This window comes from Arachis hypogaea, chromosome 14 (assembly GCF_003086295.3).
Source record: "Arachis hypogaea cultivar Tifrunner chromosome 14, arahy.Tifrunner.gnm2.J5K5, whole genome shotgun sequence".
NCBI classification, from domain to species: Eukaryota; Viridiplantae; Streptophyta; class Magnoliopsida; order Fabales; family Fabaceae; genus Arachis; species Arachis hypogaea.
Genome location: NC_092049.1, coordinates 135,210,631 through 135,237,066, shown reverse-complemented (window position 1 = coordinate 135,237,066; position 26,436 = coordinate 135,210,631). Strand labels below are relative to the sequence as shown.

The 26,436-nt window shown below is 40.1% G+C and overlaps 2 protein-coding genes across 2 annotated transcripts; one reads left to right on the top strand and one right to left on the bottom strand.

Annotated features, from left to right (window-relative positions):
• Positions 1 to 6,247: 6,247 nt before the first annotated feature.
• On the top strand, positions 6,248 to 7,531 carry LOC112743279 (protein FAR1-RELATED SEQUENCE 5-like). Its single transcript, XM_025792497.1, has 2 exons — positions 6,248 to 6,896; positions 6,993 to 7,531. The coding sequence occupies exons 1-2, from the start codon at positions 6,248 to 6,250 to the stop codon at positions 7,529 to 7,531; spliced, it is 1,188 nt and encodes a 395-aa protein (XP_025648282.1).
• Positions 7,532 to 12,795: 5,264 nt separating this feature from the next.
• LOC112743277 (uncharacterized) lies at positions 12,796 to 15,089 on the bottom strand. Its single transcript, XM_025792496.1, has 3 exons — positions 13,944 to 15,089; positions 13,070 to 13,589; positions 12,796 to 12,806 (listed from the first exon to the last, which is right to left on the bottom strand). The coding sequence occupies exons 1-3, from the start codon at positions 15,087 to 15,089 to the stop codon at positions 12,796 to 12,798; spliced, it is 1,677 nt and encodes a 558-aa protein (XP_025648281.1).
• Between the last annotated feature and the right edge of the window lie 11,347 nt (positions 15,090 to 26,436).

Here is a 26,436-nt window from a genome sequence, read left to right as displayed (position 1 = left end):
AACAACAACGTAGAAGAACAGTGTAACAAAGAAGCAAGAATAACAGTAAAACCTAGAACAACAACGTAGAAGAAAAGTAAAACCTAGTTCGTAATCTGGAAAATATACAGGAATCGTAATGTAACGTACCTTGAGTATTGTAGTTTTGTTTTCTATGGAGATTCTTGATCGAGAATTTGATGGTGTGATGATGGAGGTTTCGAAGGTTAGCGACGAGTTGTATATCTTGATTTTCGAATTTTGCTCGAAAATGGAAGGGTTTCGTTTTTTTTGAATTGCCTTGAGAAGTGGAAGAAGTGGAAGAGTCTGCCATTACTCGAAGCAAACGTAACCGTTTGAGTGGGAGCGCGTGAATGTTACACTCCATTCAATCCCTCTTCATGTGTGTGTATTGTTTATGGGCTGGGCCAACTTGTAAAACTTGTAACTCGTTTTTGCTTGTATGTGTAGCAGGCCCGATGTCAAAAACATCTTCTCATTATGATCTTTATTTAAAAAGTATGACTTATTTGTTTAGCTATACTTTAAATAAAAATAACATTTTTATAATATATAAAGATCAAGTCCTACAACTTATTATCTAATAATTAAAATGAAGTATCTTCACATAATGACAATCATAAAATTCATTAGAGTAGCCACTAGGGGTGGCAATATGTACCCTACCCGCGGGTATCCAACCCGATCCCACCCGCTCGGGTAGGGTTGCCAACCCGATCCGCAGCGGGTAGGGTAGGGTGCGGGTAGGGTTTTCGTGCGGGTCGGGTAAGGTGCGGCTTGAGCTTCAGCCCTACCCGACCAACCCGCACTCTATATATGTTTATATTATATACTTATATAAAAATATGTTTTAAGTGGATGTGAATCAAAGACCTCTCACTAAATGCAAAAGATCCTTAGCTACTAAAAGAAAATCATTAATTGATAATTTAATTTTTTTTTTTACATAAAAATCAATTCTATTTTAAATTATCATCAAGTTATATAATAATGTTGTATATTTTTTGTAACCCGCGGGTAGGGTCGGGTATCTGCGGGTTAAGAGCGAGTAGGGTTAGGGTTGGGATATTCTCAACCCGCGAATAGGATAGGGTTGAGTTTATATAAAAATCTCAACTCGCGGGTAGGGTTAGGGTTGGATCCAAACCCTACCCTAGCCTACCCATCGCCATCCCTAGTAGCCACCATTGAGATAATGACACTTACAAGTAGGGTACCACTAACATATATTCCAACCAAAGATGGAGGGACCTTGGTTTTTTTTCTTTGCTTAATTTCTTTATAATTTATCTAGCTAGCCCCTGCCCCCACATGCCAAAATGTGAGCCCTACGTACTGCTTCCTGATTCCTGAGAACTGAGATGATGTTCCATGGAAGCATTATTGCATTATACACGCACCATATGCATCTTTAATTTCGTCAATTTCTACGAAAAGACTAGGGCTGCACGCGGATCGGATCGGATCGGATATGGCCAAAATTTCGATCCGATCCGCACTAAAATCATCGGATCGGATCGGATCCAATATCCGCTATTTTTAAGGTTGGATCCGATCCGATCCGATCCGCAAATGTGCGGATCGGATCGGATCGGATATCGGATATATCCGCAAAACACAAAAATATTTTTAAAAGCTTATTTTTATTAAAAAAATATTAATAAAATTCATTTTTTCTATTCTTTTAAATATGTTTACTCTTAAAATAATATTAAACATATTTTTCTTAAATAATAAATTAAAATAATACAACATATATGATAATTATTAGTTGAAATAAAACATAAAAAGAATATTTATTTATTTATTTCTTTATTTTTGCGGATACGCGGATCGGATATGCGGATACTAACACAAAATCCGCAATCCGATCCGATTAGTGAGCGAATCTGATCCGATCCAATCCGAAAGCCTTGCGGATCGGATCCATATCCGCAATTTTCGGATCGGATTCGGATAAATACTGCGGATATGCGGATCGGATCCGATCCATGAACACCCCTAAAAAGACTGGAGTATCTTCAAACTTTTAATAATGAATTCAGGTGATTGATATGGTGTGTTGGCGTGTTTGTTTCTCTTTTCCAATTTAATTATGTAGTGAATTCATATACCATGCCACTTTTTTTCTGTTGCAAATTATGAATGAACAGAAATATCTTGTTAATTTAGCAACATAATGTATATTTTCATGTATTTTATTATGTAGAAGCTCATCAACAGTTAACTTAAATATGAAGTTGATAATTAAAAGTGGTTAAATGATAAATTTGACTAAATTACTATCTAACTTCTCAGTTATCAACATCACATAAAAACAAATGTATTATTATGAGGTGAAACTTGAAAGTAATACCCGAGTTCATTTCCAGATGTATTTTTTTTTCCTTTTTTTTTATTATAAGATCCAAAAGCATGCATATGAGGGGAGTGATTGAAACGTCAATCATGGATTTGCTAATTTGCTTTACCGTTACATACATTGATAAATACTTTTTTCTCTAATAACAAAATGTTCATGCATTCTGACACAGCAAACTTATCTCTTTTGGTACGTACAACACACGTCAAAAAAAAAAAAGGCTCACAGACATCGTTGTACTTTAGAAAAATTTTCTCTGTAACTTTATGTTTTGTAACATTAAAAGTCTAAAGTCATCTACATCAAAATCTCACTGCTTTTTAGTCCTCTTTAACGAATCATGATGAGTTATTTACTTCTAAATTAAAGTTGCCATTAGATTTTTAGTAGTCCTATGTTTATTAAGAAAAGTTGCTTAAGAAAATTCCAGTTTAGGATTTAAACAAAAATGTTTATTGCAGTAATATCTTCGTATGCTGTTAGCGGATATGAATCCTAAGATTGAAGACTCAAACGAATGGAACCAAATATCAGATTACATTAGAGTTAGTTAATGAAAAGTCAGGAACAAGCAAAGTTTTCATTGATGAATATTCCTTAGGATGAAATTAACAAGTGCTTCACTGATTTGCATATCACGTATTTGATGAATTGCTTGAATGTGTTTCTTTTTTCCTTTTTGTTCCCAAAGGATGATAATCTATATAAGGAATTAACAATAAGACTTGATGCAAGATTGTAAAGGGGTGAGCAGGACATTAATGATTCAAGAATTGCAGCTCCTGCTATACTCAGGTATTCCTTTTTGTTCATGTTCCAAATTAATTCATTTAACTTCTTTTGTTACTATTTGGAAGACAATAATCCTTAAAATGTAGTGTGTCAGCAACTATCTATTTTAATTACAAAACCTCATACAATCTTATAACACAAGCATTAGGATTTGGAGTAGCATTTTGGTTCTATGTATCAGATAGCCTCTATCTCTACTTATCATCTAATATTGTGGTTTGATGGGTTGGTTGCTTTTATTATGCAAATAAAAACTTAAATCCTGTCACATGTTACTTTGAGCATCCAATAGCTGGTTTCATGTGTCACAAATTATCCATATGGAAAAATCTAGAGGGCCAGCAACTTTATTAAATTCTGGCCAGCATGTAACCAGCAAAGAAGAGTGAGCCATTGGATGAAATCTCACACTAATCTCATACCATTAAAAGCCACATTGATGGCTATTTGATGACTATAAATCCCAAAAGTTGCTGACCCCCTAGTATTCCTCTATTCATATTTCAATTATTAGTCTCAAAGTAAAGGTCACTATAAAGAATGTGTCCAAATTAAAACAATGACAATCAACATAATTTTCAATCCACAATGGAAATAACTTTCCTTTTTGCTTCTTTTTTTTTTTTTCAATGAAGCATTATTGCATATAAATTAGTCCTTGTCTTGGCAAGAAACATGTATATTTTAATATTTTTCATGTAGTTTATGGGATCAAATTAATAATTGAGTTCATTCATAGGCTACTTTTGTCTTTTTCTTTTGACTAAAATCCAAAAGCATATTTTTAAGGGGACTAATCGAAGGTATGGCAAATAAAGGTTTTTTTTTTAGAAATGGAGAAAGGTTGTGTGTAATCTAATGTAATGGTTAGTTGGTGTGTGTTTTTTTTAATATAAATTTTATTTTTTTTAATTTTAATTAACAAATTGGACCCTCGTATTTTGAAAGTTAATAATGACTTGACTTGCTTTTATTCATGCATTCCCACACCACATAACTTATCTATCTTGGTAGGTTGGTACAACAAACTTATCATTAACAAAACACATTAATCTACTAGTCACCTACACAAGTTCAGGTAGATGCTGGCCCAGATCAAATTACACACCAATCCGTTTGCTATTGGAAACACCATCAAAGAAGCAAAGTATCTCATACATACATGTTGCATACACTGACAAATTAAACAAGGTGCAGACTCTGGTGGCTTATATTTTTTGTGGCTAAGGTGACTAAGTGGGCCAAACCAAATGAATGCTGGCATGTGGCTTAATAAGTAGAGATCCAAAGGTTTGTTTGACTTTGCTGACCATAATAACTTAGGTAATTATACAAGGTAAAAAATTTAGATGGTAAATTAGGAACATTATGTTGAGAGTTAATTAGATTTAGGGGAAGGGCCAATTAGGAATTTCAAAAAACTACCCAAAAAAAACCTAAATGACCAAAAAACTCTCCAGGCTTGAGTTTGAAAGGTTTGCTGTGGACGGCGACCATCACCCGGAGTTCATGTTGCGGTCAACTTGGACCATTGTTGGCGGTGAGTTATTAACCAGTGGTTTCATGAGTCAGCCCCCGGGTTGTTTCGGGGGAGGATTCTAGTTGTCGATCATCTTGTGGTTCGGGCGCATTTGGTACAGTAGCAGATTCAGCCACTACTGCGTCGTTCCAGGTCCGCAACAATCGCAGAGGTTAGGGTGGCTGACGACATCGAAGTGTCCTCCGATGTGCGGCTGTGTATCTTTTTGTTGGTAGGGTGCAATCCTTGAAGCAGTATACGCAGGCACTCAGCCTCATTCCAGGTCCGCGACATTCGCCTCCGTGTGGGTGGCTATCGACGCCAAAGGCGCCTTCGATCTGAGGTAAGTGTAACCTTTGATTTGTTTTATTCTTTACATCACATTCGTCTCTTGTATGATTGACGATGAATCTGCATGTTGCCAACTTAAATGGCCAGTTAAATCCCAAGAAGAATTGCTCAGTGTGGAGAGCATTTACACTAACTTCGTGACCTGCATACTTTTTCTGTGGTGTGGATTGTAGTTAGTTTATTGTAGCAAATGAGTTCACCTTTATTCTTAGCCGTTATGGTTAATTTAAATTAATTAGTTTAATTCAATGGATGAATTTATCATCTTCCTTGTTAGCCATGATGGTGCATAGTGCTTTTGTGGTGTTGCCAGTTATTAATTTAATTCATCGCACCATGTTATCATGTTCTTTCGTAGCCAATATCCTGCATGTTATTTTTGTCTTGTTGATTGTGTTTAATTTAATTGTAGTATTTAATTTAATTCTGCTATCGATCTATCTTGTTAGCCGTTCTGCTAATCAGATATCTTGTCCTTGGTCTTTGGTATTAATAGTTAGCCTTATTGAGAATGAGAATTTCTTTACATAGTGCTGCCAATTTGAGATGGAAAGCCATGGAGAAGGAAGTTCTAATTTCTCCGTCCAATGGACTGATGGATGGAGCACGGACTTAACGGATGATGATGAAGGAAGTGCTGCATGGTCACTAGAGACAGAGCAAGTTCAATCGGCAGCGGGGGATAGAGAAGATGGTTCAGTGGCTGGTGATGAGGGTTCCATGCCGGTACCAACTGGAATACACGTTGCGGCTGACACAGAATATGGTGACGAAGAATTGGGATCAGCGGTTTTAACTGCCGCCGCATTGGAATCAGCTGAGTATAATAGTGTGGAAGAGGCGTACAAAGCATAGTGGCTTTTGCGAAGGCAACTGGATTCGCTGTACGAAAGGGTGATTCTGTGAAAAATGAGGAAGGGAATATCGTGCAGAAGTTCTTTTATTGCAATCGACAAGGTTTGCGTGAGAAGAAGCACTATGAGAGGGTCGATAGGAAGAGGGCTCATAAAGCAGAGACAAGAACCAATTATCATGCCAAGTATGTTGTATACTTGGACATGAGTTCTAGAAAGTGGAGGACGAAAACGTTTATTGTGGATCATAATCACGATTTGGCCCCACCAGATTTCACCAACGTAATGGCGCCGCATCGGAAGCTGACTGATGGAGACAAAGCTCACATACATAGCATGCATGAGGCTGGATTCTAGACAACTCAAATCATGGGGTTCTTTGCTCACTTGTGTGGTGGATATCGGAATGTCAACTTTATCAGGAAGGATTTGTATAACTATATGGATGATGTTCGGCAATCCCGCATTGTTGAAGGAGACACTGCGGCAGCAATTAGTTATCTAAAGGATAAAACTGAGATGGATCCGTTAGCAGTTGTAAAATATTCTTACTGCGCTGAGAAGCATCTAGGTAATCTTTTTTGGTCAGACGGCCACATGCAATATGATTATGAGTGCTTCGGAGATGTGTTGGCATTTGATTCCACTTACAAGAAGAATCTATACAACAGGCCTCTGGTTATTTTTTCTGGTACTAACCACCATAGGCAGACTATTATGTTTGGATTTGGTTTGCTAGAGGATGAAAAGATTCCATCATATAAATGGTTGTTGGGCTGTTTTTTGGAGGTTATGCAGAGTAAGGAGCCAAAAGTTGTTGTCACAGATGGTGACGAGTCTATGAAGGAGGCGATTCGGAGTGAGTTCCCTAACGCGACCCATCGACTCTGTAGCTGGCACCTTGCTCGGAATGCACTTCAAAAAATAAAAGATAGTGATTTCTGTGCTGCGTTCAAGACAGCTGTGTATGGCCATTTTGATGTTAAGGAATTTGAAGATTACTGGGCAGAAGTGGTCCGTAGCTTTGGGTTGGAGGATAATGATTGGATTGCAAGCACATACGAGAAAAAGGAGTAGTGGGCGCATGCTTACTTGTGCGACAAATTTTGTGCAGGCTTGCGAACAACATCCAGATGTGAGAGCATCAACTCATCATTAAAGAAATTTATAAAATCTGGAAATTGCCTGCTTGAGCTGGTAGAGAACCTCGATCGTGTTGTGAAAGATTACCGCAACAACGAGTTCATTGCGGATTACAGGTCATTGTATACTGATCTTGTGCTGACGACCGGATTGGAGTCTCTTGAGGGGTCGGCTAGTAAGTTGTACACAAGGGAAATATTCTTCGAGGTAAAGAAACAAATCGAAAGTGTTGGTGGGATGATTGTACTGCACAAAGATAGGTTTGGTAGCACTGAGAAGTTTATGCTAAGGAAGTTTAGAAAGCCACATCGTGTTCATGCGGTGCTGTATGATAGGGGTTCTGACAAGTTCGAGTTTTCATGCAAGTTGTGGAATAGTGTAGGTATTCCTTATGGTCACATATTCTGCGTTCTGAAAGAGCTGGACATAGAAGAGTTGCCTGATCGATTGGTTCTTAAGAGGTGGTGTAAAGATGCAAAATCCGATAGAATTAGCACAATAGAGGTCTAGTCAGATCGGACCGGGCAATCCGCGTTAGGTACGGTGCGTTGTGGGCTGCTTGTTCGAAGATGTGCTTCTTGGGAGCACAGGGTTCAGAAACCTACAAAAAAGTGGTGAATGTAGTCGCGAAGACGTCTAACGAGTTAGAGTCCATGTGCTACATAGGCAACAAGGGTGGACAGGCACATCCTGCTAGAAATGACATTGACATTGGAAATCTTCATATCATAAGGTCAAAGGGTACTCCTCGAGGCAGCACTCATATGAAGAATGGGAGACGTTGCAGAAGGTGCTTTGGGTTCGGTCATGACCGCCGCAACTGTTTGGCAGATGAAGATAATGCGGACGAGGTTTGATTCTTCTTTATAAATGACATCAATGTTGTGCTCCATAATTATGAAGTTTACATTTTATAATCAAATTATAAGTTAAAATTGACTACAGTGTGCATTTACTTTTAGTTTGTTCATCGTTTGATTAAGATCATTTAACCGGGTATTATAGAATTAAAATGACAAGTTCATCTTAATTATGCATGAAAAGGGGTTTCATATAGATTGCAGAACATCGAGTAAGAAGAATTAATTGTCCTTACAGATTAATTATAACAAAAAAACAAGTGGATTTTTTATGATTACTTTTGTTTTTTTTTAATATTGGAAATAAATTTTATGAAGATTTTTTTTAACTGTTGTCAGTCACATTGGAATATATTTAACATAAGAAAAAGTCTAGGGGCCATCAACTTTGTTAAATTTTGGCCAGCATGTAACCAGCAAAGAAACGTGAGCCATCGGATAAAATCTCACATCAATCTCACACCATTAAAATCATCATTGATGGTTATTTGACGGCTACAAATCACAAAAGTTTCTGGCTCCTAGCATTCCTCTTAACATAATTTACGATGGGTAAATATTATCGAAACTAAAGTTCAATAATTTAAATAATTTTTATAGGAACTGACCCTAAAATACGTTTTTATAACATTATTAACTTTGATTGTCCTTTTGAGGATAATATCTCATTTTTTTTTCATAAACAATTTAAGATGTAGTCTTTTGGACGCAACACCATATTATTGAAGTTTTATATTCTCCTTTTAAAGCAAATATTTTTCTGTTAAAAAATATACCAAGTTTTTATTTTGTGATTCGCGTAGTTAGTTGTACAAAATTTAGAATGTATAAAATGTCATGTATTTAATAAATCCTGCACATTAACAAACAGCTAAAAATATCTCAAACTATTAAATATCTAAATGTCTCACACTATTTAATATCTAAATGTCTCTTTTTATTAAGAAATTTTAATAAAACATGTATGAAGAATTAAATAATACACTAGGTCTAGTAATTTGATTACACAAAATTCAACAAGATAAATATAATGCATGGAAGGTCTATGTTGTAAATTGTTAGAAGATCTTGATACAATTGTGCATAAACTTAAAGTCAAATATTCGGTCATACTCGACTAGGATAACAAAAAAATATCAAAGAATATAATAATTATTTTATATGTCACAAAATTATTAATTTTTATTCAAGAAATTTATCAGAGCAATAACAACTCATTGTTAACAAACAACTTTAATAAAAAAACAGATATTTATGCTGTAAATGATAATTAAAAAAATGTATGTTTTCAATATTTTTATTGTAATATGTATGATATCTATATCGTAATTTGTATTTGTGCCCATCTTTAAAAAAAATTTAGTTGTGTCTTAAATATTTTTTATATTATTAAATATTCAAACAATATTAAAAGTTTTTGTATTACATAAATATAATTTGTTAAAGTCAAATTTATTTATGATAAGAAAAACAAAAAAAAAAATAAAATAACAATAACCGAAAATTCTTGCCACACAGACCGAGTAGTTAATCAAGTAAAGTGTTCGGTAAGTCGGGTACCGGACGGTTCGGGTCTGGATGCTGAGTGGTGGAAGGAGCTCGTCAGGTCGTAGTCCTCCAACCGGGTGGATGCGAGGTCCCGAGCACTTCGTGTGGAGAGGAGGGGGGTGCCACCTACAAAGACACTCCGACGCTCTTGTCAGAATATGTGCAGGCAGAAAGAGAATGGTGTAAGAATGTGGCGTACCTTGGGGGAAGAGCCAGTCTTCCCCTTATATGCGTGTCAGCTGTGGGCCCCTCGGAAGGACAGGCCCATATTCTCAAGGACGCTGTCCCATAGCTGCGTGCAGGCCGTACGGGACGCGTGTCCGGGTCGGTTGAAAGGCGCTTAGCCGGGGCGGGTGGAGCCCGGGTCGGGTAGACCCGCAGGGGTCTTGGGGCGGGCCGTAACAGTGCCCCCGATGCGCCAGTGATGGTCGTTAAGGCCATGGGTGGCGCGTGATGCCCTCGTTCGTGTGTTGTCGTCGAGTCGGCTAACCGTGGGAGAGACGCATCTCTTGTACGCGTGTCTCTTGGTCTGCTGAGGCGTTCGTTCGTCACTTCGTTGTTCGCGCTGAGCATTAAATGCTCATAATGATTTTAAAAAAACCATGTGTGCAAAGACTATTTTGCCCCTGCCTTCTTTCGCGCTTCTTGTGATGGTTTTTAAACAGTTTTCTTTCTCCCCTCCTCCCACTCTTGCTATTTTCAACTCCTTCTCTCCCTGACATCCAAAGCTCCTAGTGCGAACCCCCTCCTGTTTCTCTTTCAACCCAAGTTTCTTCCATCATTCCAGGTAATTTTTTGGTCCCTATCCTTTTGTATCTGCGCTATGTCTTGCTGCTGTGCGATTGCTGTTTTGTGTTTGTTGCATGCCATGCCTAGTTTATTTTTACCGAATGGTTTTCCAATGCTGGGGTAGGTAAATTATGGGAGGGGTACCATTCCGGGATAGGCTTCTTGGGGTAATTTGTGCGGTGGGCTTCGGCTTTGACCGTGTTTGGTCATGGTAGAGTTGAAAAGGTGTAGTTTCTGGGTTTTTGTGGACTCCCGACCTCCTAAACTAATGGAGTGGTACCCCGCTGTAGGTATGCCTCGCATCGTCTCCCGGGCTTCTGTTTCTGGCGCGGCTTACGACCCGTACACCTGGGTGACTGACGATGTAAAGGACTCGCCCAACCAGATGGATTTGGAGGAGTTGACCGAGTTCCGGCGAGCCGGCTACTTGTGTGGGGGGACGGACGAGGAGGCCAACTACGAGACCGCCGTCCCTGCCTCCCATGAGCGCATCTATGAGCTCAACTTCCACTCTCCTCGTGTCCCCGACTGGATTTGGTTTTACAAGTCCATGTTCACACAAGTCGGCGTTCGGATACCGTTCTCCGAATTCCAAATGGCGCTCCTCAACCGGATATGCGTCTCCCCTTCGCAGCTCCATCCGAACAGCTGGGCCTCGATCTGCTGTTTCGAAATGGTTTGCGAGTACCTCGAGCTGCCGGTGTTGGTGGACGTCTTCCTTTTTTACTTCAACCTCACCAACCCTTCCAAGCAGGGGAAAGCAAGGAAGGGGTTCCTTTCTTTCCGTTCTGCCCAGGGTAGGAGAATTTTTGGCCTCTTTGAGGACTCCTACCATGGCTTCAAAGACAAGTATTTCAAAGTTCGTCCCACCAAATGTCGTCATCCCTTCTGGTTGTCGTTGGAGGGGGAGCGCCTCATCCCAACTTACTGGAGTTTTAGGGCGGGGTCGAATTCCTTCATCAAGGTGACATACAAGAGGTTGTCGCCTGTAGATAAGCAAATAGCTGACGTACTTTTCGCCATTTTTGAAAAGAACCCCGTGCACCCTCATCTCCTTATGGGTGAGCGGGAGGCCGCTAGGAGCTATATCCGTGAGTTGTCTTGTTTGCTTGCCCTTACGTGTTTATCTTTGCTTTCTTTATCCGATTTGACGACTAATGCGTTTGCTGTTTGTTGTAGTGGAAATGTCTTCCACTGTGGTTGGACTTGAAAATTTGATGAAGACCTTCTTCGAAGATAGTGATGACGAGAAGGCTGAGAGGGAGGCTGGGAAGCCGGAGGATCAGGCCGGTAAGTCGGAGGGTCCTGCCGTGGAGGCTGAGGATCAGACTGAGCCTTCTCCGCGGGCAGCCGTTGCGGTGGGGAAAAGGCCTGTCGAGGAGCTGGACTCCCCCATCCCCGAGGAGGTGACCGGCGGACACTCGACCACTTCCCGCCAAGAAGATGATGATGTGGAACTTATCCACACACCCAAAAAGAGGAGGTCGTCAGCTAGTCCGGAGGGGGCCCTTAGCATCATGGAGAGGAACTTCGATGCTACAAGGTTTATAGACTCCCAGCTGATCCCCGGGACGGAGGAGCATTTTCTCGGCACTGAGCTGGCTGGGCAGGCTAGATGGATGTATCGAACTTTGCTCCGGGGGGCTGTGATAGCTCGAAAGGCCGAGTTCGAGTTGTCGGGGATGCAGGCCCTCCGGAGGAAGCTCGAATCCTCTGTTAAAGCCAACAACGACTTCAAAGTTCAAGTTGAGCAGATCCAGGGCCAGTTGTCTGAGACAACGGAGAAGCTCAAGGTTTCGGAGGAGAGGGCATCGTCTGCTGCCGAGAAGTTGAAAGTGTCGGACGAGACAGTGGCCCGCCTAACCGAGCGGGAGATGACCTTGGAGGGCCAGCTGAACTCTGCCCAGTCTCGGGTGGCGGCCTTGGAGAAAGAGCGTGATGAGGCCGTCTCGTTGGCCAAGGCCGCTAAGTCGGAAGTCGAGGGGCTCAAAACGAAGCTGAAGGCGACCAGAGAGCAGGGGAAGAATGCAATTACTATGACTGAGGATGCCCTGAAGGCTCAAGTGAAGATTGTAGCTCCCGACTTTGACATCTCTGCTATCGGGGTCTTCAAGATGATCCAAGATGGGAAGATTGTAGATATGCCAAGGAAGTGATACTTTGTAACTTTTGCGTATTTGTCGTTTGTTTGTTTTGAACAAATTGCTTGTCCGATCCGTGTTTTGACACTTTATAAGTTATGCTTATTTGGTTGTTTTATGATTTACGCTCATGTCGTCGTCTGGTCGTGTCGCCGTTATTGTCTTCCGTCTTGCTCGTTGGATTGTTTTTCTTTGTTACCGCTTTTTCGGGGCGGGCTTATTGCTTGTGCCCGTCTCGCCGTTTTTACGTTGGTAACGGTTCGGTCCGGGTTGGTCGTGTTGTCGCCGAATCAATTATGGCTTATGATCCGTCTGGCTCCCGGGGTGATCAATCCCGGGATACCGTTTTAGGGATCAGTCGTGTAAAACACATGTTAGGGGGTAGCAGATAAGTAAAAAAAAAATTTAACAAGTAAGAAATTTTAACAAGTGAAAATTAATCGTCAGCTGGGCAAGCATTTGATAAAGTAAATAGACAAGGTAAATTAACATGTGGACAGGGCAAGTATCAACTATCTGGTTAGGCTCCCTGGTCGGCGAGCCGTTAGGTCATGGGTAGAACCTCTTTAGGTTACCTGCGTTCCATGTTCTGGGTATTTCCTTGCCGTCGAGTCTCTCGAGCTTGTAAGCGCCTTTGCCGAGCACCTCTTTTATCCTGTAGGGGCCTTCCCAATTCACCGCCAGCTTTCCTTCTCCTGGGGTCGGTACACCGATATCGTTGCGTCGCAGGACGAGGTCCCTTTCCTCAAAATCTCGTTTGAGGACTTTGGCGTTGTAACGGAGGGCTAATCTTTGTTTCAACGCCGTTTCCGATAAGTGAGCCATCTCTCTTGTCTCCTCGACCAGGTCCTTTTCGACCGCTTCGCTCATGCCCGTGAGTAACAGTCGGGGGCTCGGTTCGCCGATTTCGACGGGTATCACTGCATCGAGCCCGTATGTTAGGCGAAAGGGAGTTTCCCCCGTGGCGCTTTGCTCGGTTGTCCGGTAGGACCATAGGACGGAAGCGAGCTCGTCGGCCCATGTTCCTTTCTTATTGTCTAGACGCTTCTTTAGACCAAGGAGGACGACTTTGTTTGCAGCCTCTACCTGCCCGTTTGTTTGGGGATGTTCTACCGAGGAGAACCTCTGTTTTATCCCTAGGCCAGAGAGGAACTCCATGAACTTCTTGTCCGTGAACTGGGTCCCGTTATCCGAGATAACGACCTCCGGGATACCGAAACGGGTTATCACCTGCCTCCACATGAACTTCCGGCAGTTGGAGGACGATATCGTAGCCAATGGTTCGGCCTCCACCCATTTGGTGTAGTAGTCAATGGCGACAATGAGGTATTTGACTTGTCCTGGGCCGACCGGGAAAGGTCCCAGGAGGTCGACTCCCCATTGTGCGAAAGGTCGAGTAGTCGTCAGAGAGCTTAGCTCGGAGGCCGGTGCCTTGTGGAAGTTGGCGTTTTGTTGACACTTTATACACCTTTTGACAAACTCCTGTGAGTCTTTCATCATTGTTGGCCAATAGTATCCGGCTCGGATGAGCTTTCTTGCTAGAGCCTTGCCCCCGATGTGGTGTCCGCAGCACCCCTCATGGACCTCTCTAAGCACGTAGTCCATCTGGTCGGGGTGCAAACACTTCAATAGGGGCTGGCTGAGTCCCTTTTTGAATAGTTGTCCTTGTATGATTGCGTATCTGGCCGCCTCCCTCCGCAAAGCCTTGGCTGCTTTCTCGTCTTCAGGCACCTTGCCGAGTTCCAAGAAGTTGGTGATGGGGTCTAGCCATGAGGGGCTTGACTTCGTCAAATGGAGGGCGACCATTGGCTCCTTCACCATGCCTTGGATGAGAGACCGGTTACCCGATCCTGGCTTTGTGCTCGCCAGCTTAGACAGGAGGTCCGCCCGCGTGTTCCTTTCTCTTGGGACGTGTTGGACGACGACCTCCTGGAACTGACTTGTCATTTCTTTGACCTTTTCCAAGTATTTTTGTAAGAGGGGGTCCCGGGCCTGGTAGCTTCCGTTTACTTGCAAGGTGATAACTTGTGAGTCGCTGCATACCTCGACCTTTGTCGCCCCGACTTCCCAAGCCAGCGTCAGTCCGCCCAAGAGAGCTTCATATTCTGCTTGGTTGTTCAACACTGGGAACTCGAACTTGGTCGATTGCTCGTAGATGACCCCTGCTGGGCTCTCTAAGATGACCCCTGCTCCTCCGGATGTCCGGTTGGAGGCCCCGTCCACGTGAAGCCTCCACCGCGCGCCCGCTTCCTCGGGAGGATCCCCCATCACTTCAACTAAAAAGTCTGCCATTGCCTGGGCTTTAATTGCATGTCGGGGCTCATACTGTAGGTCATATTGGGAGAGCTCGATGGCCCAGGTCATCATCCTACCAGCCAAGTCAGGTTTTTGCAGCACTTGGCGAATCGCCTGGTCCGTCCTCACTACTATACGATGACTCTGGAAGTATTGTCTTAACCTCCGAGAGGAGATTAGGAGCGCCAGTGCCAATTTCTCCAACCTGCTGTATCTCAGCTCTGGCCCTTGGAGGGCCCTGCTCACGAAGTAAACGGGTTGTTGGGTCTTCCCCTCTTCTCTAACGAGTACTGTGGCGAGCGCTCCCTCGGTTACTGATAGGCAGAGGTAAAGGGGCTTTCCGGCCTTAGGTTTCCCGAGAACTGGTGGTGCTGCTAGGATCTCTTTGAAGTGGTTGAATGCTTCTTCGCACGCTGGGGTCCATTCGAACGTCATCCCCTTTCTCATTATATTGAAGAAGGGTAGGGCTCTTGCTGCCGATGCGCCGAGGAATCGGGATAAAGCTGTCAATCTCCCGGCCAGTCACTGGACGTCTTTGATGCAACCTGGGCTCTTCATCTGGAGAATTGCTTGGCACTTCTCGGGGTTGGCTTCCACTCCCCTTTGAGTGATCATGAATCCCAAGAACTTTCCAGCCTCCATGGCAAACGTGCACTTAAGCGGGTTAAGCCTCATGCCGTGTTGTCGGAGGGACGAAAAGACGCCATTAAGGTCGCTCAGGAGGTCATCCGGTCGAGCGGTCTTCGCGAGTATGTCATCCACGTAGACTTCAACCGTTTTGCCTATGAGTTCACTGAATATCTTATTCATCAGTCTTTGGTATGTGGCCCCGGTGTTCTTCAAACCAAAAGGCATTACCCTGTAACAATAGATTCCTCCTGGTGTTATGAACGCCGTTTTTTCCTCGTCGGGTCGGTGCATCGGTATCTGATTGTATCCCGAATATGCATCCATGAAGCTCAGGTATCGGTACCCCGCCGCTGCGTCGACGAGTGCGTCAATGTTAGGCAGGGGGTAGCAGTCCTTGGGACACGCCTTGTTGAGGTCAGAGTAGTCCACACACATTCTCCATCTCCCATTGTGCTTTTTAACCAGAATCACGTTCAACAACCAGGTCGAGTAGTCCAGTTCCCGGATGAACCCTGCTTCTAGGAGGCTGGCCGTCTGCCTGGCCACCTCTTCTGCCCTTTCCTGCGACATCTTTCTCCTCCTCTGGGCCACTGGTTTGGCTCCCACCTTGACGGCCAGATGGTGTGACATGAGCTGGGGATCTATCCCGGGCATGTCGGCAGGCGTCCAGGCAAAGAGGTCGGCATTAGCCCTGATCATTTCCATCAAAGGCTCCTTTATCTCATGGGGGAGGTTTCTGTTTATGAATGTGAATTTATCGTCCTCTTTGCCGACTCTGAACTTTTCCAGGTCTCCTTCTGGCTCTGGTCTGGGTTTGTCGTCTATCCTGGCGTCCAGGTCGGCAAGGAAGACCCCTGATGCTTCTTTGGACTTTTTCCTGAGAGAAAGGCTGGCGTGGTCGCAAGCGACCGCCGTTTCCAAGTCGCCTTTAATGGATCCTACGGATCCGTCATCAGCAATAAACTTCATCACCAGTAGCTTTGTACTAATAGCCGCCCCCAGGTCGTTGATGGTCTTCCTCCCCAGGATGATGTTGTAAGCCGTGGAATCTCGTAATATTACAAAGTCTGCCATGACTGTTCTTCGTCTCGGTCCCTGTCCCACAGAGGTCGGGAATGAGATGATTCCATCCGGCTTGATGAAGTGGTCCCCCAACCCTACCACACCGTGCTGGTGGGTCGCCAGGTCGGCGTCTCTCAATCCCATGGCGTCGAAAACGTTTCGAAACATGATGTTTGAGTCTGCCCCCGTATCTACCAGGATTCGTTCGTTTGACGAGGCCTGTTCCGACCCGGGCCGTGATGACCATGGGTGGACTTTCCGGCACCTCGTCGAACCATTGGTCTTCTGGGCCGAAGGAGATGGATGGGAGACCTCGGGAACTTCTAGCGGACGAGGAGGAGACCGCTAGGACCTTGGCGTCTTTTTTCTGCGTTGATTTTGACCTCGGGGCGGTATTCCTGGCCGTCACTACGTTTACCACCGTGAGGCCGTGGTCGTCACCCTCTGGTTCTTGGCGTCGCCTTGTCGGCCGGGACCTGTCTTCGCCTTCATGGTCCCGACGGCGTCTCCTTGGCTCCCTTATAAGGTGGGAGAAGTCAGCTAGTTTCCCATCCCTGATCGCCTGTTCCAGGGCGTCTTTTAAGTCGAAGCAGTCTTGGGTTTTGTGGCCGTATCCCTTGTGGTACTCGCAGTAGAGGTTCTTGTTTCCTCCCGTCCTGTCCTTCAGAGGTCGGAGTTTCGACAGTATCCCCTTCTCCGCTATCTGTTGGTAGACTTCTGTGATCGATGTCGTGAGGGGGGTATAATTAGTGAACTTCCCAACTCGGGGGAACGGCTTGGGTGCTTTACTCGGACCGCCGTCTCTGGCGTGTTCCTTTGGTCTTTCTCTGCTCTCATAGTGTCGGGCTTGGTTGTAAGCGGGTTACCATTTATTGGCAGCCACGACCCGGCTGACTTCCTCATCATTGATGTACTCCTTGGCCACGCACTGGATCTCTTGCATTGTCCAGATGGGCTTTGTGGTAAGGTGTTTCCTGAAGTCCTCATTCGAGAGCCCGTTCGTCAAGCACAAACTCGCCACCGAGTCCGTCAAACCGTCAATTTCCAAACACTCGTCATTGAAGCGGTCCAGGCACTTCCTGGTCGGCTCCCCGGGTCTCTGTGTCACCCCTAGCAAATTGATTGGGTGTTTAGCTTTGACAATCCTGGTCGTGAACTGAGCCAAGAAGGCATGGCTGATGTCGGAGAATTGGGTCACCGAGCCCTGCGGGAGGTTGTTAAACCATCGTATCGCTGGGCCCGCTAAGGTGACCGGGAAGGCGCGACATCTGACCTCGTCTCCCACTCCTTCTAGGTTCATCCTGGCCTCAAAGGCCGTCAAGTGTTCCAGGGGATCTTGCGTTCCATCATACTTCAAGTCCGTCGGCTTGTCAAAGTGTTTCGGCAGCCGGACCTCGAATACGGAACGGTGGAACGGGGTCGCCCCTATTATCACGGGTCCCCAGGTAGTTCTCCTCGGCTCGTCGTTCTCCCGACGGGTGTCCTCTTCGCCCCTGTTCGACGCACGCCGCCTCTCGTGACGGGCGTAAATGATGGGGTCTCGGCTTCTTCTTCTGGCGCGCCCCCGTCCTCCGCTGCTCTCCGAGTCGTATTGGGGGCTGGGTGTGCGCCTCGAGCGGCTTCTTGAACGGGAGCGGGTGGGGCTCTGCTTGGGAGTGCGTTGGTCGCGTTCTCTGTCTACTAGCCTGCGTTCCAAGTCTTGCATCCTATGGCGCAGCTCTTGCATTATTCTGGCGTGGTTGTCGCCAGTCCCCCCGAAGGGGCGTCTCTCGTGGGTTTGCGTCGCGTCCCTTGGGGGCGACCTCTGTTGTTGCCGAGTTTCCGCCGCGACGGCGCCTCCCCCCGGCACGGGAGGCGCTGCCTCGCAACCTGTCCCAGTTTGGACTAGCACGAAGTCCATGGACGAGTTCCCACAGACGGCGCCAATGTTCGGTAAGTCGGGTACTGGATGGTTCGGGTCTGGATGCTGAGTGGTGGAAGGAGCTCGTCAGGTCGTAGTCCTCCAACCGGGTGGATGCGAGGTCCCGAGCACTTCGTGTGGAGAGGAGGGGGGTGCCACCTGCAAAGACACTCCGAAGCTCTTGTCAGAATATGTGCAGGCGGAAAGAGAATGGTGTAAGAATGTGGCGTACCTTGGGGGAAGAGCCAGTCTTCCCGTTATATACGTGTCAGCTGTGGGCCCCTCGGAAGGACAGGCCCATATTCTCAAGGACGCTGTTCCATAGCTGCGTGCAGGCCGTACGGAACGCGTGTCCGGGTCGGTTGAAAGGCGCTTAGCCGGGCCGGGTGGAGTCCGGGTCAGGTAGACCCGCAGGGGTCTTGGGCCGGGCCGTAACATAAAGCTAAGCTTAATTTGTCAAACATGAAAGATATTATTAGTTATTAATAGTTTTCTTAAATTTATATATATAAAACTTAATCATTTTTATTATGTTATATAAAAAAAACTATTCTTATATTAAAATTAGTCACCGAAATTAACAATTAATATATTTGTACGGAAATACATGTGTGACTTAATTTAAATTTGACTAGTATTTTTATCCAAAATAACATTACGAGAATATAAATCTTACAAAATTACGTCGGTCCTGATATTGTTGATTATGCATAAAAAAAATTATAGCATTAAACTACTTTTACAAAAAAGGTTGTAAAAGATAAAAGTCTCCTTTGAAAACGACGACCAGAGTCTCCGATCCATAGATACAAAAAAATAAATAATCAATTCTTTAGTTATTATTTGTTAATGTTGCAAGAGTGAGGAGTGTTGAAGTTAGTCCCATGCCAAAGAAAGCATGGAAGAGTGAGGAGTTTATAAGATGAGAGACCCATTAACTTGACACCTTAAGGTTTTGAGTTGGATGTGGTGTCTTCTCATCTTATGTTCTCTCGCTTGATTCCTCCCCGAAATCTCCCCGGTGGTGAGAGCTCCCCACGGTTGGCCAAAAAACAAAGAGAGAGTAGCCACCAAAGAGAGAAAGAGAAGGGGAAAAACAGAATTTCCATTTTTGCCCAAAGCAGTAAATTTCAAATGGCATTTTCTCAGTTGTTCATCGTTGGATCGGCTTGAAATTTAGACTGTAGATTCTTCACATCTTGTTCTTCATTCTGAACAGTGGAGATTTTAATTGGAGATCTGCAGAGGGAGAAATTGGCTTCGACAGCAGCTCTATTTTTTTGGGTATATTTCATCTTCTTGCTTCTAATTTGTAAGCTTTGGTGCTTTGATGTTTTGGCTGGTTATATGCACTTTTTTTTTGTGCTTTGTTTGAGACTCTCTTGTACCTCATTTGATTATAGTGGAGCTATTTCATTGGTCTGGACGACTCGTGATTTTTACCTCTCACATTGAGGGGGTTTTCCACGTTAAAATCTCGGTGTGTTCTTGTTATTGCTTTACTTGCTATATATTTGCTTGTTATAGTTGCTGCCATATTGTGTTGTAAGTGCTTCTATATTATTCTTGTGTTGGACATTTGTGTCGTTTCCGCTGCTAGGCTCTTTCATTATTTTCATATAAAAGAACTTAATTTTTTATTAATAATTAATTTTTATATTCGTTATGTAAAATTTGAAAGAATTTAACTTGTATACTCTTATATTTGATTAGGTATTAAGTCTGTTGCATAAATAAAAATAATTTATTTTTATATTTGCTATTTAAAATTAATATTTTTCACCCTATATATATAAAAATATAATTACATATTAGCATAAAAAATTTATATCGGTTCTAATTTTTAATAACAATATTAGTATTTTTTTTAAATTATATATAATAAATATTTGATAGAAAAAAGTAAAAACATAAATAAGAAAGATATCCAATAAAAAATTAAAGCTAAATAAAAAAAATATGCATATAATTATATTTTTTATTTAAATTATATTATATTGTTAATTTTATGTTTTGTAGAACAAAAGAATAGAAAAAAATTAGAGAACGAGAGAAAAGCGAGAAAAAGATAAAAAAAAAAAAAAAAAAACAGGAGAAGGAGTCAATTTTGGAGGTTAAATTAAAATTTTATTTTAGTTACAATAAAAAAAATTTGGTAGTACATTTTGATTTGTCAAATTACTAACATAAAATATAAATTATGTATAGAGTGCGGCGAATACAGAGAAATAGAAAAGAAACAAAGGCAGATAAGAAAACAAATGTCCAATCTAAAAAAAATGACTCCGAAAATAGGCATGCGAGTCTGCGACGGAGTTGAGGTGCACCGGCAAAAAATACTGTCAGCATGACTTACAGTAACCTGAGCGATGCCGACAGGAAAATTAGAGTTGGAGGAATCAGCATGGCTTATAGTAACTTGAGCGATGCCGACGGAAAAAATTAAAGTTGGAGGAAGAGGTTAGCTTCTATTCGGCGGCTACAGCACCGTATGGCCGACGGAGAGTCCATGGGCGATGAAAAACGTGGATTTCAGTAGCTGATAGGGTTCAGTCAGTGTGAATTTGTCTTTAGTTTTTGAAATTAGTTTCAAGCTCACTTTGCTAGTAAAGGAAAACAAAAGGATGAAAATTACTAATTAACTCAGTGTCTCACGTAATTTAATTTTACTGTCCGTAAAAAATGAGCTTATTATTATCAACTTCTTATTAGTAAATGCTATATCAGTTTTGCAATTTTTCTTTAACCATAAATTGTTAAAGAATTTGTATTTTTTAAAATTTTTTAAAAAATGGGTTACAAAAATAAGTTTTTAACATCATTGTTACATTTTAATTTTAACAAAATGTTACTAAAATGATTTGATTTTCCATCTCTCTTTACAAATTAATTTAAAGCTTATTGTTTGTGAAATAGGATGGAAAATAGGTAACGTGAGATTTTTTTTTCTCTTATGAATCAATATTTTTTAAACGAAAAAAAAAGTCAGTAATAACTTAATAAAATAAACAATTAATTAGTCTTAAATTAAAGTAATAAAATATATTTTATAAAAGTCATAAAATTAACGATAATTAATTTTTTTATTATTTTAATTTTGAGTAAAGTATCGTTTTTGTCCCCAACGTTTGGGGTAAGTCCTATTTGTGTCCTTAATGTTTAAATCATTCTATTTGTATCCTTAACGTTTATAAAAGTGATTCAATGTTATCCTACTATCAATTATACTAACAAATCAGATTATATTTTTCAATTATTCTCACTTAGATGTATTCATTCTCAATTAGGTCTCACTTGGATGTGGTTGATTTTAATATTATACCCACTATTTGTGTTTAGATTCAATTATGTCCCTGGAAAAGTGAATTATGTAAATGTTATAGGAATTAATTTCAACATTTGATGAGCTATTTTTCGAAGTAGATCATCAATTCTATCCCAAATATTGGTATTCTAACTTCAAGAAGAGATTTTTAAAACTCAAACTAAACCGCTCATGATGTGTAATTGACGGCAGGATAACATTGAATCACTTTTACAAACGTTAGGGATACAAATAGGACGATTTAAACGTTAGGGACACAAATAGGATTTACCCCAAACGTTGAGGACAAAAACGATACTTTACTCTTTTAATTTTTTCATCTTAAAATATTTAAATTTTTTTATGTATAAAAAATTCATTATTTCTAAAATTCATTATATCATGACTTGGAAGTGGCGTATTGATTTTTGCCTGTTTCTGAGAGACGTAAAAATCATAGCGGACACCATGACAAAGATAGTGATAAGATCACACTCTCTATATGTCGATTTTGTAGTGCCTTAAAAAGAGTTTGAGTTGAGTATTCAACGAGACCGTCCTACATCTTGTTAATCTTTTAGGATTTTGTTTTTTCTTTTTTTTTTTGGTTTGGTTGTTTTTTTTTTTTTTTGTCACCAAATGAAAAAAAAAAAAAACAATGAGCTTCCTACTAAGTAAGAGATGATTTATATCTACTAATATAATATTACAAGTGGATGAAATATTGAAAACTCAATTTTTTACCATGTTTAATCCAAAATACTATGAATCAAATGACAGTGAAGTCTTTAAATATTCTTTGAATTTAGCTGCTCTTAGTTTTTTATTATATTTTTATTTGTAATAAGAAGAAAATACATGATATAATGAGTATATTTTTAACAAATGCTTTTAAAATAAATATATTGAAATATAATAAATATAACCGTTAATTCAACATTTATCAATGGATAATTACTAAAAACAAAAAAATATTGAATAAATAATATAAATAATTTCATAAAATATAGACTACTTTATACTATTAAAAGAAAATAAAATAAATGATAAAAAGTAAATATATAATTATAATTTTCTATATGTGGTACGATGTTTTTTTAAAACATAATAAGCCATAATATTCTCATACATAAAAATGTAAAATTTAATATTACTCCTTTTTGGGTTCATTTCTATACAAAGAATAATAATAAAAAAGAATAATATGTGATACAATTAGAGAATTTAAATAAAATACTAATTGATAACTTAAAAAAATAATGAAACTAAAGATAACTTAATAAATCAAACATAAAATAAAAAAATACAATATTATTTTTTATGAGAATTATATAAAATTAATAATTTGGTAATAATTTTTGTTTATTTGAGTAAAATCCAAAATGAGTTCTATATGCTTTTGAAAATATGAGAGTTTTGATTATTGTAGAATATATATATATATATATATATATATATATATATATATATATATATGTGTGTGTGTATATATTCCAAAAAAAGAAAAATTTAAATTCATGATCTCTAATTGAGTATGGAAAAATTATGCCATTTGAATTATAGTTCGTTAGCGTAAGAAGAGTCTTGATTATTATAGAATTTTATAATTTATTATTTCATACGTCATATATATTATTTTATGTTTGACATTTCAGTATTATAGTAATATAAAATTATGAAAAAAACAAATGGCACTAAATTGAGAACCTCCATAACCATAATTAATCTTAATTTTCAAAAGGTGAAAAATACGTTAAATTGTTACCTTTTTTTTTGTATTTTGATTTTTTCATCCATATTGGCCTCTCCAAATTATTATATAGTTTATGTCCAAAGTCCAAAATTCATTTATTTATCTTTTTTGGTTAGATACCAAACAGGCTTTTAAATTGATTGGTTTTTGTCCACACATTTATAGGCCCACCTAGCATAAATGATGTTTGACCGGTAAACTTTTTGAAGTTACCGTGCTTATCTAAAAGCCATTACATAATGCAACATTAATCCACTACATTCACAAAACTCTTCTTGCCACTTGTTCTAAAATTATTGGTTAGTCAAATCTTGGGCATTCTTAGCCACTATTATCCATGCTACCACAAAACTCATCATTAAACAATCCTATGCAAAGTTGGGTTATAGTTATTCATAAGAAAGAAAGATTAATCACACATAAGTAGACTTCCTAATAGTTCTTCACCGAGTTGTCCAAGTCTGATCATGGGAAAGTGAGCATCGGCGAAAGGTGATTTTCCCATCATGAGTTCTTTAGATACATGATGCATGGTTGGCCAAGATCGTGGACTTTGGTTCAAGCACTCAAGTGCCCACTTTGTGATCCACATACATTATTCCCCCCACAACTGATGAGTTCTCAGGGTTGGGAGGCCTTTGATCTATAACATCAACCAATAGCAAATTGTAATTTATTGATGCTGCTGATGGAGACAACAATGAACTTACAATATCTGCCGGATGCTTTCCCAAGAGGATTTCGAAACAAAGCACTCCAAAACTATGAACATCACTTTCCACACTAACTTCCATAGTCTGAGTAAGTTCTGCAAAGAAAAATAATATAAAACAATAAAAAAACTACTATTATAAAAATAAAAAATATTATTTATATATTAAAATTAGTCAATATATTTATATATATTATTTAATTTATTTTCGATGTGTATTTTGTATTATTCATATCAACATTTATTTTTAAAAAAATATTATATTATTATTTACTAAATATTTTATAATTAATTAAAAAAGACAAAAATATATTTTTATTTTTATTTTTAAAAACTTAAAAACATTTTACTTTTGACACTATCCTTTTAGATTTTTCAAATATCAAAATTCAATAATTAATTTTAATTTTTTATTTTTAAATTTTAAATAATTAAAAGAATACAGAAATCAGATAATATAAAAAAAAAAAGATGCTCTTCATTTTCTTCCCTTGGAACGCAACCACAACGTTCGAATCCTACCTTGTGCATGCAGTAATTCATTGTTCAGTGATAGACCATTAAATGAAATTCAAATTCGCGACAAATTAATTATTAACCTGTCGAGTTGGAGAATACGTGGGTAAAAAAAAAAAAAGAAATGCAACCACGACTTAATCATTTATATTAACATAAAGATTACCATAGAGGACATGTAAAATTAACAGGAAATAATTTAAAAATAGAAGAAAAAAAATGTTATTATTTACATATATTATTGATGAGTTTGGAAAACTCTAATTTAATTTTGATGATGATCAAACATTATTGAAATAATTAATTACAAAATTATTAATTTAATTTTCAGTTAACATATATTAATTAATAATTTTGTGTTGTAGGTTTTTACAATTGGGCCGAAATAAAAAGAAAAGATCTCAAGCCCAATAAAATAAATTTCAGCCCCATGTAATTCTTGTTGTGTGTTGTTTTGGCTGAAATGATTTTATCAGTTGTTTTGGCTGAAATGATTTTATCAGTTGGGCCAGAAATTTTTGTTTCTATAAAGCCCAAAGAAAGCCTTTCTATGTGTTCATTGCTTGATCCCAATTTCATCAGGAAAGCAAATGTTAACCAAATGGGCCAGTTTTAATTTTGATGTTACAAGCCCAAATTCTATTAGTGATAAATGGTTCCAACCTTGGTTCGAAACCAAAGAAAAATGAAAGCAAAGTGCTTCCAACGGAACCAAGCCTTAACCATGTGATGGATTTCAAAATCTATTACATTGTTAATTAATGCATGGGGAACATGAGAGAGAAAATTCAGCTAAATTGATTGATGGCTATTATGACAAACACGCCACTCTAAACTAGGGAAGCAAAAGCAAGCTATTGTCAATTAATTAGTTTAACCACTTTGAATTGCTTTTCTTCAGATTCTCTTTTTTCTCTCATCTCTTTTTTCTTCTCTTTTCGGTCCTTGTCCAGGAAACAATGGAAGAAGTGTTCTTCAACCAAGAAAAGGAAGAAGCTGCATGCATCAAGACCATCAAGCAAATGATGGCAAGAAAACATACTAAAATAAAATGAGCTGTGGCTGAGATATTCACCAAATGTGGTTAGATTTGGTGAGATTATCTTGAGCCTTTCATGCTCAAAAATGGATGTTGAAGATTCGGCCAGCTAGAGGAGATTCTTGAAGCATGGCTTGTCTTTGATTCTGCTCAACCACCACAGGAAGTAGCTAGAGTGGCGAAGTGATGGTTGAAGGCAGAGATTGAAGCAGATGAAGTCATCATCATCATGAAGCATCAAGGGCCAGAAATCCATCTTGGAGAGCAAGCCAAGGATGGAGAGCTCGGATTGATGAAGAGTGATGATCAAGGAAGGACTAGAGGTAATTGCATGTTGATTTTTGCATGGTTATCTCTTCTCTCTCTATGTGGCCGAACCGGTTCTGTTTGTTGAAGGAGGAAGAAGTTAGTTCGGTTTTGGCTTCAATAAGTGGAGGCTTCCCTCTTCTATAAAAAGAGAGAACAGCCACTGTTTGGAGCAAGGAGAAAAATTTGAGAGTGCAAGGCACAGAGTTCTCAGAGCTACCTGAGCTAACAGTTTTCTCTTCTCCTTCAATGTATTCTTTTTTGTAATTTTCTGTTTAATTTTGTCATGTCTTGAGTCTCTTGGTAAAAGGCAAACAGTGAGGTTTGTAAGAAAAAGTCATAGAGCGGAAAAAGGCAGAGAGTGCAAAATTAAAAGAAAAAGCCATAGATGTCTTAGAGGTCCTTTGTTCATCTATGTTGTGTTTCATGATTCTGTGGGAATCCCCTTGTAAGTTGGGTTAGCACTTTACAAGTTGTAATCAGATTGATTATAGTGAAATTCCATCATGTTGGTGATGGAGACTGGATGTAGGCTGCACTGCACTTAGCAGCTGAACCAG

Bases quoted from the DNA above. Each gene is read 5' to 3' on its own strand.
- LOC112743277 (XM_025792496.1), bottom strand. From the start codon at position 15,089: ATGACGTTCGAATGGACCCCAGCGTGCGAAGAAGCATTCAACCACTTC. The intron at 13,590-13,943 runs GTCCATGAGGGG...ATGTGGAGGCAG, and splicing joins TGGACTACGTGCTTAGAGAG to GTGATAACCCGTTTCGGTAT.
- LOC112743279 (XM_025792497.1), top strand. From the start codon at position 6,248: ATGGGGTTCTTTGCTCACTTGTGTGGTGGATATCGGAATGTCAACTTT. The intron at 6,897-6,992 runs GTAGCTTTGGGT...AATTTTGTGCAG, and splicing joins TTACTGGGCAGAAGTGGTCC to GCTTGCGAACAACATCCAGA.